At 41.9% G+C, this 18,324-nt stretch overlaps 1 protein-coding gene across 2 annotated transcripts in view; it reads left to right on the top strand.

Moving 5' to 3' along the window:
- Cers6 (ceramide synthase 6) overlaps positions 1-16,217 on the top strand; it is a 245,870-nt gene extending 229,653 nt beyond the window's left edge. The window contains exons 9-11 of one of the 2 annotated variants that reach the window (XM_021193317.2): positions 7,343-7,499; positions 8,080-8,103; positions 10,696-16,217. In XM_021193317.2, the coding sequence (XP_021048976.1) occupies positions 7,343-7,499; positions 8,080-8,103; positions 10,696-10,848 (334 nt within the window). In that variant the 3' untranslated portion in view covers positions 10,849-16,217. The remainder of the gene's footprint in view (positions 1-7,342; positions 7,500-8,079; positions 8,104-10,695) is intronic. The other variant, XM_021193318.2, reaches the window with a different exon arrangement.
- The last annotated feature ends 2,107 nt before the right edge of the window (positions 16,218-18,324 follow it).

Consider the following 18,324-nt stretch of genomic DNA (forward strand, 5'->3'; position numbering starts at 1 on the left):
TATAGAGTCAAGAAACTGGAAGTTTCAAGGGTCAGAGTCTCAGAGCCAAGGAGACGTGATGGAAACAATAAGGAGCAAAGAACAGTGTGCCATCTTATCTGTCAGCATGCTGGTTGAGTGAGCTTGACTCTCTTGCAGGCCAGGTATCATGTGCATGCTAGAGGATATATGCTACATTTATAGTATGTAACACATGAGTGACGTGTGTTTGGTGTTTGGAATTTTTAGTGATTTCACATCAGCCTACTAATGACTGAGTAGCCCTTATCCAAACTGTTAGTGAGTAGATGTTTCAGAGCTCTACATTTGCATAAATTTTATGGCTGAACCTCTCTAATCTGAAAGTTGAGAATGCTCTAAAACCTGAAACTTCCTGAATATAATGTTAGCATAAGAAAAAATCTTGATTTCTAAAATTGAATTCCAGAAATTCTAAATGGGCGATCAGCATGCAGTTAACACACATGCATTAGGAAAGCATTTCCCTCCTTGAGAGGGCCAGGACATCTCACATCCAGCTCTCAGTGAGGTGCCATGCTGGGGCCCACATGATACCTCCAACACTCACTCCATAAGTTTAGGACCTGCTTGAACTCCATGGCAAGACCCTAAGAAAGAAGAGTGAAGGACTGAGTTCTACAGTCTCTTAGCTTTCCACATTGCTTCAAGAGTTGACCTTATGTGCTCTTTTCTTGAAGTCGAGGATATCGGAGATGTGCAGGGGCCTCAACCCTTCCAAAGAGAAAATCAAAGTAAGCAGCAGAGGGCTCAGATGCCTGTTTTATGAGCTGAATTTTGAAAGGAGTCTTTGATTTTCTTACATCGTTAATATTTCAATATCTATGTCAAGGTGGTAGTGAAAGGCGTTATTTGATTGTCCGTCGGAGAGATAATTATTTTGGGATTTAAAGGTTAAAGGAATGGGCCAAGGTGGGGCAATCAATTAAATTAAACCCACTTTGGTCATTTAGGTGGGAACAAACTGGAATATGACTATTAGAAACCAGAGGATGAGACTAAAGCCTGTCTCTCTGGAAACCAGAGTAAGCAGTAACAGGCAGAGGAGACGTTCTGCCCACGTGCCAAGCAACAGACCCGAGGGGCACCACCTCCGCTGTGGGATGGCAATGGCTTGGCTCTGAGCATAAACAATGGGTTAAGGGGCTGGCACACAGCTAGGAGAGCTGGGAGCATGAACTGAGCAGGAGGGGCCCGGGGACCTAGTGCAGTACCCGAGGCCACCCAGATCTCAGCTCTCTCCATCCCCCAACCCCAACCTTGGCCATGTTATTTACATTCTCTGTGCTTCAGTGTCCTGTCTGAAAAATAGAGATAAGAATACCCATTGTGGGGGGTGGGTGGGAAATGAGGATTTACCCTAAAACCTTTTGTGAGAATTAAATAAATGACTGGATGTGCAATGCCAGAGCCTGGTTTCAGACACAGCGTTGCGATGACTCTTATACCTAGCAAGACTGAATGATGGATGTAACATATTTGACATTTTCAGCAATAGTAATTGCTCAGTGAATGACTGCTAATAAGGAACATGGCAAAAGTCACCTTTACCAACAGGGAAGCAACAACAGACCACACAGGCAGGGGTGAAAGCAGGCCTGCCTTGGTCGTGCTGAAACATCCAGCATGGCGGTGAGGAACACAGGGAGGGGAGCGGGCCCTCTGCTCGACCCAGGAAGTCCCCAGTTAGACTTGCTGAGATGTGATGCAGGACTGGTTCTTCAGTCCAGCCAGGGAATAACTAAAGTAACGTTTATTTGACTGAATGTCTCATCTGTAACAATGCCGGGATAAAGTCAGTACATCTGTTTCTAAAGGCCAGGGTTCAAGTTCAAATTCCTGCCAGAGATAAAGACATCACATCCATGTTTGCCATAGACAGATAGGCAAGGGGAACAGTCATTCAAATGTGATCAGGCCTCAGACCCCCAAGCTACCCTCTCGGGATGGCACTTGCTAACTACACCAGCAATGGAGAAGTCCAAGTGAGGGAGGGCCGCCCTGTAGAAAGGGAGAAACCACACACACACCCTTCAGTCCTGTTGAAGTACTGAATGGCCAATCCAGTTAAGATACAGTTTAGGCCTGGAGTTGTTATTCCCCTTTCAGAGTGTCTTTTTCTGGAATGTGGCACTCTTTGGGACCAAGTCCTGACTCTTGTCTCTGGAGAAGAAACCTTGGCAGTCTTTGGATATTCATTGTGGGCCTAATTATTCTATGGTTCTCGGGGAGATTATTCCAGAAACACAAAACCCACATAGAACTCCTTGGTGGGGCTGGATAAATGATTTTTGCAGAAGATGCTGTCCATAGCTAGGAACCATAGTTTCACCCCAGCACTGGGGCATAACTGAGCAATCCAGTCCCTGCCTGGCATGTAAGAAGTCCTGGTTCAACCAGCACTAAAAAAAACAAACCTACCTGTAATGCATCTGTACGGTAAGACTTCCTGGACTGTCTTCTATCACTTACATCACAGAAGTACTTAAAAAAAACATGATAGGTGGTACTGAATATGTGAACGTCTATATGAGTATATGTAATAAAGATAAAAAAACAAATTCATACTTTGAAGTCACAACATGAATAAAATATATACCATATATACATATATATTTCATCATATTATAAATATTTCATTCGTCTGTCGGAGGTGGTTCTTCAAGATCAGATGTCAGTGGCAATTTCTCTTGAGCCCTCCAGAATCCTGAACTGAAGGGAGAAAGCGGAGTGCCTTAAGTTGTATTGGTATTCTAGATGTGAATGAAAACCGCCTTGTTTTATTAAAATAAGATTGCTCTGTGGGTTCTGTTGCTCAACAACAACAACAAGAATGTTATAAACTCTTCTGCAGAAATACATGCATTCTGCCAGCACATTCTATGTTTCAATCAAAATCAAAGTTAATAAAGTGTCCATAAAAGGTAAGATTGGGCAAAAGTCACTCCAAGGCAAAGTGGATTCTATTCTTATGATTCATTAAAATCTATTAAAATAACATACCCCAATCAAGCTCCGAGTGGTCAGTGGGACATCTGCTTTTTCTCTAGGGAAATGGGTGGGCTCCTTGCAAGCATCTGCGTCCAGGCAGAGCCATGTAGCAAGAATGAGTCTAACATAAGAACCCTTCATCTCCCAGTGATTGGTGGAACTTTTAGAAAGAAGGGTCAAGTGTGGTCTGTGATGGGTTTGGCCAAATAATCCCGTGTGAGCATGCTCTGTGTGTTCCTAGTGTGCCATCTAGTGGTTAAGTGAGCCTTGACTTAATGAGAAAAAAAAATTAAAGGTTTTTGCCTTTCCCTGTACTGTCACCAATAGGTTTGCTTTTATTGGGGAAAGAACTATTACTTGAGAAAGAAAACTATCATTTTCCCAGACTCAATACATTGAACAGAGACTATGAGGGGAAAACCCCGTAGTACTGCCACAGTAAACAGACCAGAAATTGGAAGTTGATGGTGTTCATTATGTTCATTTTGCTTGACACAGAGAAATTTCTCCCACTGCATTTTATAGATGTAGGATTCACATTTACTGTGTAATGCACAGACCTTCAGGATACAGCTTGCCCCGATGGACACATTTATCAGTTTTATGTATTAGATCCCATGCAATCACTACCCAGGTGAGGACATGAAGGTTTCCAGTTTCCCATCTGCCTCCTTCCTCCCCTGCCCTAGTCAATCCTCCCTGAGAAGTGTCTGTTCTCCTGGAATCTTGTCACCAGGGGGGTAGTGGCATCTTCACAGAACATATTTCTAGGCCTTACCTTTCAGAAAGAGTAAGATCCTTTAATAGCTTGTCCAAAAAAGGGGAAGTTTGCTCAGAACAGTCTAGGTTTGCTGTTTTTCAGAATCCAGATGTCAATGACGTTAGCTGTTCCTTGGTGACTTTCCTTACCAAATTCCTGTGGTGACGGATGATTGATAAATAGATAGTATTTTCCCAGATAGATAGAATTTTCCCAAGGGACTCTGTGAGCATCCAAGTCAATTTTCAAAGAAGTCACATTTTTGAGTGGCATCTCTGAGACATCAGTCACAGAAGAGCTGATGCATTCATTTCTGAACTGAATGTGAGTATCATGTCACCAGCCAGTGCTCTGACACCCTGCTCAAATTAAGCCATGTGCAGCACTGGTTCTGAAACCGTCATGGTGAGACAGGCTCCCAGCCTACAGCCGGTAGAATGCTACTTCATGCTGTGCAGAACGATGCAGTTGATGTGTCTGTATAGTGTGTATGTCAAGTAGCAGAGCTATAGCAGAGGTTTTGTAATTATCCCAGACATTGCTCGAGCTTATTTACTTGGTTACTAGATAAACAAGTGGGAGTCACTCAGCAAACACCTGGAGACCCGTGTTAATTCCAGGAGTCATGGATGCAGCTGGAAATAGAAGGCGTAAAGTGCGTAGATCCTTGACAGCCCTGGCACTTAGCCTTGTTTAGACCTAATGGTCCCTGGTCTGCAAAGTGACATTTCAAGAAATGAGAGCCACTTAGCCCAAATAAGGCGGCACTGTCGACATTATCCCAATATACTCTTTCTCAGAAATAACTATAGTGTTTTTTTAAAAAAAAAATTGTCATGAGATTGGAAAGTAGAAGATGTAAAAAAGAAATTATAAAATTCCCTAAACTACCAAAGGGAAGCCATTTTGATTTTTAACAGCTTTAATGCACACACTTTATCTGACTTTCCCTCTCCCTTTCCCCCTTTCCCCCTTTCCCCCTCCCTTTTCTCTTTCTCCCTCATGACTTTTTCCTCCGTTGTAAGAAATTCTTAATATGTTTTAGGGCCAGAGACTGTATTAAGAGAGGCCTAAGTACAAAAGATAGAATAGAAATAAAAATATATTTAATACTTTGATTCACATCATAATTTCTGGAATAGAGATGAAAACTAATTTGTTAGCTATTTTATATCAGGATATTTTCATTGTTTGCTACTTTTAAAATACTTCTATATTGGTATGTAACATAATTAAAATAAAAATCTTTTTTTTTCTTGCTGTATTGAATGACCAGAACCTCTAATGATAATACTAATGCTGACTTCCATGGTGTGTTTCTGTTTTTAAAGGAAGTAGCTCTTGTTTGTTAAAATGCCCAAATGTTTATTAAAATCATAAGAAGTTCATTTTCAAAACTCAACAACGGCCAGGCATGGAGCACATGCATTTAATCCCAACACTCACGAGGCAGAGGCAGGCAGATCTCTGTAAGTTCGAGGCCAGCCTGGCCCATAAAGCAAATCTAGGACAACAGGGGTTACATGGAGAAATCCTGTCTCAAAAATAAACCAAAAAAGTAATGATAAATAAAAAGTAATAAATAAACAAGCAAAAATACCCTCAACAATGGAGAACTGGACATTATCAAATGTCTTTGGTGTCATTGAAATAATTAGGTTTGTGCCAATTTGGCCTATTACTGTAACATATTAATAGATTTCCTTATATTCATCCCAATATTAATATATCAGTATGTATAAAGTACAATACTACTTTTAGTTTCTAAATTCAATCTCATGCTACTGCTCGGAGAACTTTTGCATGTATGTTTAGTCTGAATGGTTCTGTGGAGATAATTAGTATGACAAGATTAAAGATGAAACCTTAGACTCGCTGCAGTCCCTAGTGGGTTGTAGAAACTGAGTGGGAACACTCTTAGGGCTGTTTTGCATTCTTTTCCCCTTGACCTCTTCTGCCATTTGTAACAGTAAATTTCCTTTTTTGAATTCATGACGTGTTTCTTTTAACCTCTCTGAAGTCACTCATCATACTGTTGGTTTAAGTTTTCTCCATCTTCTCCTTCTGGCCTTGTGTTAAGTAGACCTTAAATTCAAGCACAGTCCAACCTCTTAGCCACTTAGTGTGTGCCAGATGTAGCCCTGCCTTGCCTGTCCAGTCTGATTGGTCGTGGCCACGCAAAGCGCTGCTGCCCTTGTGGGTGATGGAAAGGCTGCCCTGTGACAACTGAGAGAAGGAAGGGTGATCCACAAATCATGTGGGTAGAAGGGTGTCATGTGACTGTGACAGTGACAGGTCTGGATGACAAGTCAGTCTCCAAGGACTTGGGAGTATCATGGCTGACAGGAGAACCAGGCTTCATGGCATCTATCTCTCATAGCCACCTGCTGCTTCTGATGACAAGTTATAGAGCCAGTTGCTTGGTTGGTTTGTTTTCCTAACTCAAATATATATATATATATATATATATATATATCCCAACATACTTTTAAAACTAAATACATTCATTATACCCTAGTAATTTTTGTTAGAAATAAATCTTTCAAATACTCACATAAAGGCATCACTTTCAAAGGATTTCTTCCAATTATCAGTTCTTTCCCAGGGGAACAATTAGAAAATTAAGAGCCCTCTAATGGGATCACATGCAGATAAAAGCCTGGCTCTCATGCATTTTCTAATCCCTGTTGTGCAAGGCTGTGGTGTTCACTGAACTAATGTTTTTGATGGTACACCTTTTTTTTCCTTGCAGTATAATATGGGGTGGTGGTCTTCTCACTGCAGACAGCCAAACTCAACTTGAAAGACAATGCAGGCCTTCTTAATGTGTTGTTAAAGAATCAAATTTAAAAGATGAATGGAACTCAGAGAGGAAGCCATGAATGGTGACAGTGAAGGGGACATTGGTCAGATTCAGGGATTTCACTTCTAGGTGGAGAGCCAAAAGATGTATGCTAAAACAGATGTTTGTGGGCCCAAACTCTTAGAAGCAATACTTACCACAGCCAAAGGATGGAAGCAGGCTGAGTGTCTGCTTGTGGACAGATATGTAAACAAAGTGTGGTGTGTGCAAATAGTTCAGGAAAGAAATCCTCGTACTTGATGCAAAATGGATAAACCTTAAGGCTACTTACTATGCTTGGGAGGAGCCAGAAACCACTATTTTATGAGTCCACAAACAGGCCCTAGAAGCCCAGCTTACCAGAGGCAGAAAATAGAATAGAACTTGCTTCAGAGAGGGTAAGGAGCTACTGTTGAATGGCAGTCTGAGTTTTTCAAGAGATCCAAAGATGGGTGGTGGTGAATTTACACAGTGCCACCGAAGTGCACACTTGAAAAAGTGACCGTTTTTAAACAGTGGATGGGTTAAAATAACTCAATATGGAACAGTCAGGACACCATGGCAGGAGATGACTCCTCAGGACCTGTGTAACTTTCAGGCTGTCCCCCCAGCAAGGGAGGAGGCAGTTGGGGGAGACTGTTGACCTTGTGCACTGTTACAATCAGTAGGACTCCTTTGAGAACAAAATGCAGCACTGTGTTCAGTAATGCCTTTCTTCTCCTCCTCCTCAGGGTGTTGAATACCACATTATTTGAAAGTTGGGAGATCGTCGGACCCTACCCTTCCTGGTGGGTTTTTAACCTGCTGCTCTTGTTACTACAAGGGTTGAACTGCTTCTGGTCTTACCTGATTGTAAAAATAGCTTGCAAAACTGTTTCAAAAGGCAAGGTAAGCTAAAACCCACTCTCTCTAGTATGTCCCAGAAATGTCAGGGTATTTTTGGCTCCTCTGAAATCACTTGTTTCTGATTTCATCGAAATCGGTGCTATTTCTTCCCAAACTACCTTGAAACACAAATCGAATTATTTTCTTCCCGTTGGTTCTTTTTTTAAATAAGTTTCTCTGTTGGCTTTGTTAGTGATGATACCCAGTGACCTGTATTTACAATTTTGCATTAAATGATGACATATTATTTATTGCGGATTTGTTTCTCTCTTTCTCTTTAACCTTCTCTGATTATTTATACTGAGCAGAAATTTGATTTAATAATGTATTTCCTTTCATTGAAAGGATTGCTAGGTGTCATGTGCACATTGAAGTAGTTCTTTCTCTCAAAGGAAGGCATAAATACATCCGTGACTTTTCCAACAAAACTTAAGTCTCTGTTTAAAAATGGAATCGAGGGGCTGACGTAAATAAATCTCCCAGAGCCTCAGCCCCTTCGTCCCAAGCAGGGACATTTCCAGATCATTCTCCACGCTGATTTCTTACTTCGTTGTCTGTTCTCTTCCTCCTGCTGTCCTGGAAGGCTGGGAAGCGGAACCCTTTACATGTAAGTTTCTCGTCCTCTCTCTTCCTTCTGGGGTGACACCTGCCTGCTGGTCTAACCGATCGACACTACTGGGGGCTTGGTGGCCGCTGTAGGCTCCATGGTCTGCAAAAGGTATCAGGGAGAGTTCCATCACTGCCTTTTGTGGGAACACATGGATCCTGTTGATCCAACAGGAAGGGACTTGTTCTTTTCCATTGGCACCTAACACGTTGGCTAAGACTGAAACAGATCAGTGTGAAATGAGAGCACTAAACCAGTGGATCCATGCAGTGCAGAAGGAGACCTGGGCTACAGACGTCCTGATCTGCAGAAAAAACAAAGAGCAGTGCGGTCCACAAAATCAGCCCCTTTCTCAGGAGACATCTGAGCAACCCGGCATGATCTATAAAGCCAGTCCTCAGAATCACCACCTATATATATAAATCCTGAGTATGTTAACAAATTAATTTCATAGGAGATAAAGTTCATTTTTCCTATGTTTCTTTCGTTTCTTTTCTTTCTTTTCTTTTTTTTTTTTTTTTTTGTTGTTGTTGTTGTCGTTTTTTGGTTTTGGGGTTTTTTTTGTGAAATTTTTCAAGACAGGGTCTCTCTGTATAGAGAGAACTATACTGAATATGTAGACCAGGCCAGCCTTGAATTCATGTTTCTTTTGAAATGCTTCTCCTCATTTGGACACAAATTAAATGAGCCTGCATAGTCCTAGAGTATGACAATAACTAAAGGTGAGGATGCCGTAGATTAGATTATTTTTGTATTTACGGCATTCTCATTTCCACCAGCCCTGTCATCTTACCTCTAACTGTGATTCTGTCATCTTTGTGAAGGAATGATCACTAATTACATTCCCCAGCCTTGGCTTCAGGATTTCTCCTCTGCCACTGATGCTCAAACCTAACAGAACGGGTACTCCTGTCCATGGGCTCTTCCTCGGGTTATTTTGTGACATTCTAAATTCCCCCTTTTTCTTTGACAGTATCGTAATGGTGGGTTTTTCCAAATGTAATTTAGAATCATCTTACTAGGCATGCAAATTAATACTCTCTGCATCTGGAGTCCAGTACCAGCACATTAATTTGAAACTAATAGACTTATAAGTATAATGGAACTTACATAATACTTCTTTATGACTCAATGCTTTTAAGCTGAAATACTCTTATCCCCAGTCATTTGCTGCCTCAGTATCTATCTTAACTGTGTTGTTGTTCTCTTTTGGTTTTGAGTGACATTGTCAACATGAATTCCTTCTCACCTCAGAGGGCTTTGGGGTGAGGCTCAGCTGTGTGTGACATTTAGCTCATCGCTAGTTAGATTGGAACAGTAGTTTTCCACTTTTACTGTCCCCCATCTCTACACACCTAGAAATGATCATGTCCCCGCTCCCTAGTGGCTTCACAGTAGTAGGTCCCAAGGCTCTCGAGTTGCTGTGTTTGTTAATTGTGCAGAGAAGGTCTGATTTGAGAAGCCCCCAGTAATTTAGAAATGCCATTGAGAAACTGAGACAGTCTCTCAGCCCTGCCCCTAGAGAATCACTGAAGACCTGGCTTCATAAAGCCAGGTTAACAGGATTCTCTGGCCATCCAACTTAATAATTAGTCAAATGAAGTCGAGCCTGTTGGTGCATACCTATAATCCTGGGACTCAGGAGCCTAAGGCAAGATTTCTGCAAATCTGGGCTACCCAGTGAGACCTGGTATAAAAATAAAAATTGTCTAATTAAGTAACCAGTGCACTTACTTGAAGATCTTGAGGCCCTCTATGTTAAAATGCTGGCTATAATTTAGCGTTATGTAAAAAAGAATTCAAATTATTTCCGTTTTAAAATCAATAAAGTACTTACTTGCCACACTGTAGGATTTTTTTTCCACACTTCATGTTAACATGCAGATGTATATCCTAGTATCTTATTTTCCTGTTCGTATTACTTAATTGGCACATAATAAAGAATTTTTGATGATCTGGCCAATAGATTTTTTTCCCCCTGGCAAATGTAAAAAGCTATCTCATCTAGAGGATTCTTAGAATGTTTTCCAGTGCCATGTATTATTGTATCATATCTGAAACAGATTTTCAATGTAATTTTAGCAAAAAAAAAAAAAAAAGAAATGTGAATTAAATATAGAACAATGGATTACAATTGCATATAGCAATTGTCTACTTTAATGGTTTGAGCTAGTGTGTGAATATCTCTATTAGTATGGTAATTGAGAGTTAACATTAAATAATTGCCAATAAGAATGTGGTCATTAGTGAATAAATTGATTTGTTTGGGTGCAGTTCCTAAAGGACCATTCTCTTGGTACAGATGCCACCATCACTGTGGGTAAAGGCAGAATTCATGGTCTAGTCATTATCTCTGATGAAGGCTACCCTTCAGGCTCTGTGATGCCTAAACTCAGAACCAACTTTGTCATACAAAGCATTCCTACTGTAAAGAAGGGTCCTTGCTACCATAACAGTGTTCTTACCCAATTTGTTTTCTTTAACATGTGAATAAGTTCATCTTCATATGAGGTTGCATGTGCTGCTTGCTGGGCATGCCCCACCCTGCTGGTCCTAGGAAGCTGGTGACACTCCCATTCTTATATTCTGCAGGTGTCCAAGGATGACCGGAGCGACATTGAATCTAGCTCAGATGATGAGGACTCAGAGCCTCCAGGGAAGAAACCACACTCTTCAACAACCACCAACGGAACCAGCGGTACCAATGGGTACCTCCTCACTGGCCCTTGTTCCGTGGATGATTAACTACCCAAAACTATTAAGTTCTGAACAAAGGGAACTGTTTGTTCCTGGAAGTATTTAATAAGTTGCAAATGCAGTTCCTTTCATGATATCTCATCACCAGAGACAAAAAAAAATTAGGATTCTCGGAGCATTCTGAATAGTGTACTGCCATGTGTCCTGTCTGTGAATGAAGAAATCCATTCTCTCTATGTAGGCATGCTGTATGTAACTGACACAGGGAACAGTATTTGCATTTGTCTTGGGATATTATTTATTTTTTTATTTGTTTGTAAATCTGTGGACAGACAAGGACTCCATTACTCCTTTCATTCTCTGGGCTCATGATTGACAGTAAAGATGTCCTGTCTGTGTGTGCCCCTTTTCCACGCTGTGGTCCAGTGTGCCATGAGCATCAGCTTTCTTTATCCCTTAGAGCAAGCAACATCCCATGCCAGATCCTCACCAGCTCTCAGTAGGTTGGCTTTCCTTCTGTTCTGCACCCATTTTCTAGTGAGTCTAAACAGGATGAACCAGGTGTTTTCATCGCCACTCTTGGTGATCAATTAGCAGTTCAGATGAAAGAGAGAGTGGCTATGGGGGGACTTTAGAATTTTAAAGGAAACTGCCTTGGAATAGAGTTTGTCTCTTGTGCACAGACATGAGACTCCTTTTCTGTGGTAGGTAGTCAGCGGTTGACTATGATGGTAACAAAGCTATTTTGCCCTCCAGTGAAGTCAGTGTTCTGAGTATGAAACAGTATCACTTGCATAAGTTCCCAGATACAAAGGGACCCACATACTGGGTTCTGGGAGTCTCCTAAGGATAGCCACTGCCCTCATCCAGGTCTTGCCATGCCTTCTACCATATTAGTCCAGTCTTCTGTCCTGACGTCTAAAAAAGAGGAAGCCCAAGATATTCTGAGGCAGGAAAAGAAAAAGTCCTGTGGGAGTTGGCAAAGACTTCCTTCCCTGCAAAGCACTTTATTGCAACCGACTTTCAAGAAAAAGCCCTATCTGGTATTAGACTCTGTATTTTGCTGAGCAAAATAAATCGAATGGGAGAAAGACTATTAACCCCTTGCCTTCCTCCTCAAATGCATCCCATAATGACTTTCTTGTTGCTAGAAGCATCCACCCCACTGGACAAGTCTGTTCTATTTACTGCTCTGACGACTTGTGGGGGCTCCTATGAATTTCTCTTCAAGTGGAGCTATTTCCAGAAAAACAGTAAAAATTCTACTGGAGAATGGCAGGAACAGCTGTGGGGAAAATTACCAAAGAATAAGTCATGAGCCCTCCCCCNCCCCCACCCCCACCCCCTGCAGCCAGTGTTAACTTTTGTGCAGCTACAGAAACCGCACAGATGAGCCAAGGATTTGACCCATCTCATCTTCAGTAAAAAGGGAACTGAATGGGATTACAGGTACGCATGAGTCAAACGTCACCTAAAACAGGACTCCATACCAATCAGCACTGAGTCACCAATAGCAGAACGTTACAGTGCATGACAGTCCTGCTGAGATTCACCCCCACTCCATTTTGTTCTTTTAAATTAAAGCTGCATACCCATACATTGAAGCCTGTGAGTTAATTGTTAGGAGAAGACTCCCAGTGCAATATTAAATCTTTCTCCACCTAATTACAAAACAGTATTTTCTAGTATGGTCCAGACAACAATTTTCAAAGCTTAGAAACATGTCTAGTTGTTACCACAGAAGACAGTGCAACTGACTGTGTAATTTGAGCCTTGCTGATATATTAACCGAAACAGTTCTATGTCTAAGAGTGAGGAGACTTGAGAGAGACCAGTGACAAGACCCAGGAGGTAGTGTTAGTAATCAGAGCACTCGCTCAAATGCAAACGGGTGAAAAACAAGAGCAGTGTTGAGTCAGTGAAAGTTGGTCATCAGCCAAGCTAAGGGGCCTATGCATCTCTAGTCAATGTCTGGGCACATCCTCCCAGGTGCGAGATGGTTTTGACAACCACTGTGTACTTGTTTTTGAACCATGTGACACTCTTTTAGCACAGAAGAATTTTAAGATCAATCTGTACATTCAGAAGCGGTATATAAAATGAAGTAAGTTGATCCTGTCCGTACCAAAGGCAGATCTAAACCATCTTCTCCACAGAAGTTACTGTGGAAGACGAGGGGCACGCTTTCTGACTGACGCCTTTAGGTTGGCTCGGTCTCCAACGTGTCTGATGATTTTTGTTTCATATTACCTTTGTGAGAAAATAATTCTGTTTGGCTAATTGAAATGGAGTTTGTAGGCTTTTTCTGGAATAGAATATTAATATCTCTGTCTAGTGTTCTCCCAAAAATGGACGGATAAGACTGAGAACAGACACTGTCTGAGGAATTATATCCACATATGGCAGGCCATAGCTCTCAGAAAGTCTGACTTGTAAATCCAGCTTTAGGTTAGTTCTGAGTGGTGTTTTTGGTAATTAGCATAGCTTGTGGTGATGTCTCCTCCTTCCTGGTTGCATCCAAATTCCCCAGGGTACCAAAGTGTGTGTAGAAAGGACTCTAGAAAAAGTAATTTTCATAGCTTACCTAGATTTAGTGGGGGGAAAAGTAGGAAATCAAGTAGAATTTGGCCTTGAGTCAATAATTGATATAGCCATGTCTGATTTATGTGTGCATATGTATGTTTCTCCAAAAACTGATAAAACTAAATTATTACTGATTCATCATCATCATTCATATTTCTGTCCTTTTAAAAAAAAAATACACATTCAACCACATCCTAGACAAACTTTCCTTCTCCTTAGTTTTGCTTTGTACCAGCTGAGACTAGCAAAACCCTTTCATCCTCTCAGTCACAGAGCTCTCTGAGATAGAACCCAGGTCCTAGAGCATCTGCTGCCACACATAAGATACACCCAGTTCACTATCACAGATTCAGTCCTGTGGATGTCGAGAGCAGAGGAAAAACTGCAAGGATCAGTATTGTAGATCATTCAAGTGTTTATTGTAAACACTTGATTGCCATTTAACCCCATGGTTCTAGTGTCTGCTGAACTGCCAGACAGGGCACATCCCAAATTATCATTAGATTGTGTCAATGGCATCAAACGCTGATGAATAAGGCAGCAAAGGCAGGGACCAAGAAAGACCCGTCATCTTTAGTCCATATGGTAGGTGAGTCTCAATCTGGTAAACTCTTGTCTGAGCCATATACTTAACAAAAGCACTGCATGCTACCATGGTCCCAAAAGGTGATAACATAGCCTAAGTGCAGAGGCAGTACTGTCTGCTTGTGTGTAAGTACCCTCATTGATGTTCACAGAGTGACAAAAATGTGTCCCTGTTGTAATGTGACATAGGCCTATGCTTTTTGAGCAAACGTAATACTTTCCTTCATTTTAGATAGAAAAGTCTGAATCTTCCACCTTGTATTTAAATCTCATTGTTACTTGGGCTAAGGAAAAATGAGACTTCATTGTTCAAAAGGACAATGGAGCTCACCTGTGTCTTTGCTGACCAACTCTTCTGAGAAAATGAATGGGCGCCTTTGATTGTCTCCAACTCAGTTTACGTTACTAATCATTTTGGGGTAAATCAATGTCAGAGTTGCCTGGATATTTGAGTATTTTCCTTAATTTGAAGAAGAAAAATAGTGTACAGAATTACCCCAAAGGTCTGGATGTGGGCCATTTATCAGTATGGGAGATGATGTCATTATACCCAGAGAGGCCTCATCACCTTTGGAAATAAGAAGTGCTGGCACTTTATGGTATGTTTGTGGTACTAGGACTCCTATCTGCTTTTCACTTTTCCTTGTCTTTGGCTTATTTCTGCTTAGTCAATCATAGCCCTGCAATGTTTCTAACACCCAAAGGAGAAAAACATCAAACAAGACCAGAGTCGGCCTGAGGGGAAAGTGGTCACATGGTTCTTGTGTAGCAAGAAAGAAATGCGGAGGGCTCTAACTACTGCAGGTGCCTTCAAGTATGCTGCCTCTGTCAGGAACGATCATAAATGTTCTTAAAGTGAAACAAGACTGTTTCCTTAAATGTATTCTTCCCAGGATCAGCTTCTCTTCCAGAGGTGAAATTGTGCCATTTTCCAAATGCTGTGAGCTAATTAGCAATATTCTACCAATCACATTTTAGTTCCATGAACTGATGGGCTAAAGGAGGGCCCTGTAATTCACCTATGTGTACATAGCACCCACCCACCCCTAGGGGGCGCCAAGCAGATGTGAGGGAACCCTAGCCAAAGCTCTTGAAACTCCTGTAACCGATATTCAAAAGCACATAAGAACATAAGTCACCATAAGTAATGAAATATGTAGACACCCGAATAAGAAGGTTCGCCTCCTGCAGGCTTTTGTGTCTTGAGATAACCCAAAGCCTTTGACTGGAATGCCTTGGCTGATGGGCGCATTGAGACCCCCACCAATGCTGAGAAGTTGCAAGAGCCTGGGCCACAGGGTGAGTTACGGTGTCTGCATGGAATCGGGCACTCTCAGGATTGTTGGGAAGTGATGAGGGGGGTGCAGTTAGCCTGGAGCTGGTCTCCTTTAGCTCACTCACTCACAGCCTTTTTAGGCTTCTGGAACTCTGGCAAAAGAAAGCCAGATGCTAACATTTTTTTGCTTTCAGTTTACTAATGACTGTTAGATGAGCTCTTCCCGTCCCTTCTTCTCTGTCTGGTCCAATTTTCAGGAAGTGGGAGAGGCTGTGCCCATGTACACCTGTCTCCTTAACACAGCTCCACGAATACTTGGCTTCCTGGATTGTGTGTCTTCTGGGAACCATGGGATACAGCGTCAGTCATCATAGTTTCTGGGCTCAGAAACTATGGAAAAATTTGATTTCATTCATATTTTTATTCTCTTTTGTCATGAACTGTAAAACTGTCCTTAATGTGAAGCTTCATTTTGTTTTTTTTTATTATTATTATTTTGTTTTGTTTTGTTTTTTAGTGTTAGCTACAAAGCTGTGGAATGGTTACATCATGATTCTGGAATGTTCCCTCAAAGCTTAATTAGCATAAGTGTGGACCACACTCCAGCTTAATTCCCCTCTGCACACAGTTCTCATCACTCCTGTGCCCAAGTCCTAGTCATTTACCTTCATGGCCTTTAGCTGTCATAGAAAGGGATGGTGGTTAATCTGGAGGTTGGTTTCTCTTTTCCCGCTTTCCCTGGGGACTAGAATAAGTGACAGAACCTCATTTGTTTTCTAAAGATAGTTCAGTGCGTGAGCATCCGTCAGAGGTGGAATGGTGTGCCATTAGCCAATTAGAATGACTCTATGTACTGTCACTGTGTTTTGCTGATTTTTTTATATGGGAATATAATCACTGTTCTTGATCTTTGGAAGTAATTGTTATTATGAGGATCATTTTACTTTGGAAACACTTTCATAATAAAGATAAACATTAAGAGTACAGCGTGAGCATCCTTTACCGTAAGCACTGACCAGCTGAATTGGGAACACATCCAACATCTCGGGTGGGACTGTGTCAGAGCTCAGCCATCCGGTCATTTCTTACATTCTCCAAGTCGTTATGACCATTGAGAAATACTGTTATATCATCTTGTGATATGCTAAAGTGTCTCCTTGAAATTCAGGGTGCAAAACCTTCAGTGTTAAATTTCACGTTAAACACTCCATTCTGGAAACATGATTTCTAGAGAAAGCAACCCAAATAGACCGAATGGTGCTGATTTTTCCCAAATTGTGAAGGAGCTATCAATAGCTAATCTCTAAAGCACAATGGGAAACTACCCGTCTTTGCAAGTGCGCCTCAGAACAGCTTGGTGGGCATCATCGGCTTGGGGTCCGGGCTCTGCATTACTGGGCCTTTTTTCTTTTTTTTTTTTTTTTTTTGCATTTGCTGAGAGATTCTGCCTTACTCATACTGCCCTTCCCAAGTGTGCTTATGTCATGTAGGATCTCAGAAGGCATCCGATAGCACCGAAGTACACCTGGACACCACAATAATATTTTTTAAAAACCCACTTAAAAAAAAAAAATCTTAGTAATACTGAGGTCATCCTGAACAGTGATCTTATTCACACAGTTAACTCTAGCAAAGTCACCAGAAGGTCTCAGAAACCCAGAAACACAAACTATAAGAAAAATCATTCATTGCAAAGCTATGAAATTTTCCTGTTCTAAAGAGGCCAATTTGCGATGCTAAGAGCATTTTTTCCAGTGGCCCAAATGCAACTTGGGTTTCCCAAACCCCTTCCTGCTAAAACAACCACATCCAACACAGGCATATGTTTCTGCCCCTTGATTCTCTTTCTACCAGTCTTGCCCTGGCTTCAACCAGAAGAGTGGCAGCAGTGGCAACAACACTCCATGAGGTCAAGAAGACAAAGCAGACGGACCAGGCACCAGGACCTACAGAATACTAATGGCCCTCAGAACCAGTCATTGGGCTGTTGGAGCCTTGGCATCTACAAACTTCATTATCCCCAAAGACTAAAGCATGGAAACACACAAGAGTTTGGATATGAAGTGTCTCTCTCGGGTTTATGTGGTAAAAGCTTGGTTTCTCTGTGGTAGTACTATCTTGGTGAATGGGACATAGATGAAGGAGTGGCTCTCAGTCTCAGAGCAAGCTTTTCAAAAATCACACCTAGTCCCAGTCCCCTCCTTTTTTTGCTTCCTTCTTGACATGAAGTCAAGATGTTCCTACTGCCATGATGCTCTGCCGAGGTTCATGGAGCCAAACAAGCACAGACTGAACCCCCTAAGACCGTGAGCCAAGATAAGTTCTTCCTCCTTTCAAGTGCTTCTCTCCAACAGGCTTGTCACAGTGATGCCAGAGTGCTTTTCACAGATTTACGTCATTCCTCAAGCACCGAAATTTTAAAATTAAGTTTATATAAGCGAAAGCCAGAAAGCACTGTCAGATGGTTACATTAGTTGAAGAGTCAAGGAAAGGACTATTTTTAGAGGTGCAAGCTGGATTACCAGATCAAATCAATGTCAATAAGGCACCTTATCTAGCAAATATGAAAAGACATTTTTCTCTCCTGTGCTGGTAAGAGATGCCAGTGAGGGGGCGGGGTGGGAGGGATATGTAGAGAGGAAAGGCCATGCTGTGAGGGCTATAAACCTAGTTGGTGAGCAAGAGCCCTTGCATCTCTGCTATCTGCTGGCTGGATTCAACCGGAAAGCCACCATGCTGGCTCAGCAGAGGCATGCTACAGGACTGAGCACCTCGCTGCACCCGGCAAAGCAAAGCTCTGGGGCAGCACCACACCCCGACCTCTGAGCTTCAGCGAGGACTTGGTCCATCCCAGGGCATAATACATGTGGCACAGGCACATCATTCTGGGCCAAAAGGAAGTGCACCCAGTGAGGAGAGAGCTGTAAGTCGTGAGCCATCTCGGCAATGAAAACTCCATCTGTTAGGGAACAAGAACAGAAAGATGATAGAGGGGAGAGCATGTGGACGCTAGGTGTTCCGCTGTGGGCTCCAACTCTGCTCACTCATGTAGGGGGTACAGAAGCTAACAGGCTTCCAGG

Source organism: Mus pahari, chromosome 3 (genome assembly GCF_900095145.1).
Source record: "Mus pahari chromosome 3, PAHARI_EIJ_v1.1, whole genome shotgun sequence".
Lineage (NCBI taxonomy): Eukaryota > Metazoa > Chordata > Mammalia > Rodentia > Muridae > Mus > Mus pahari.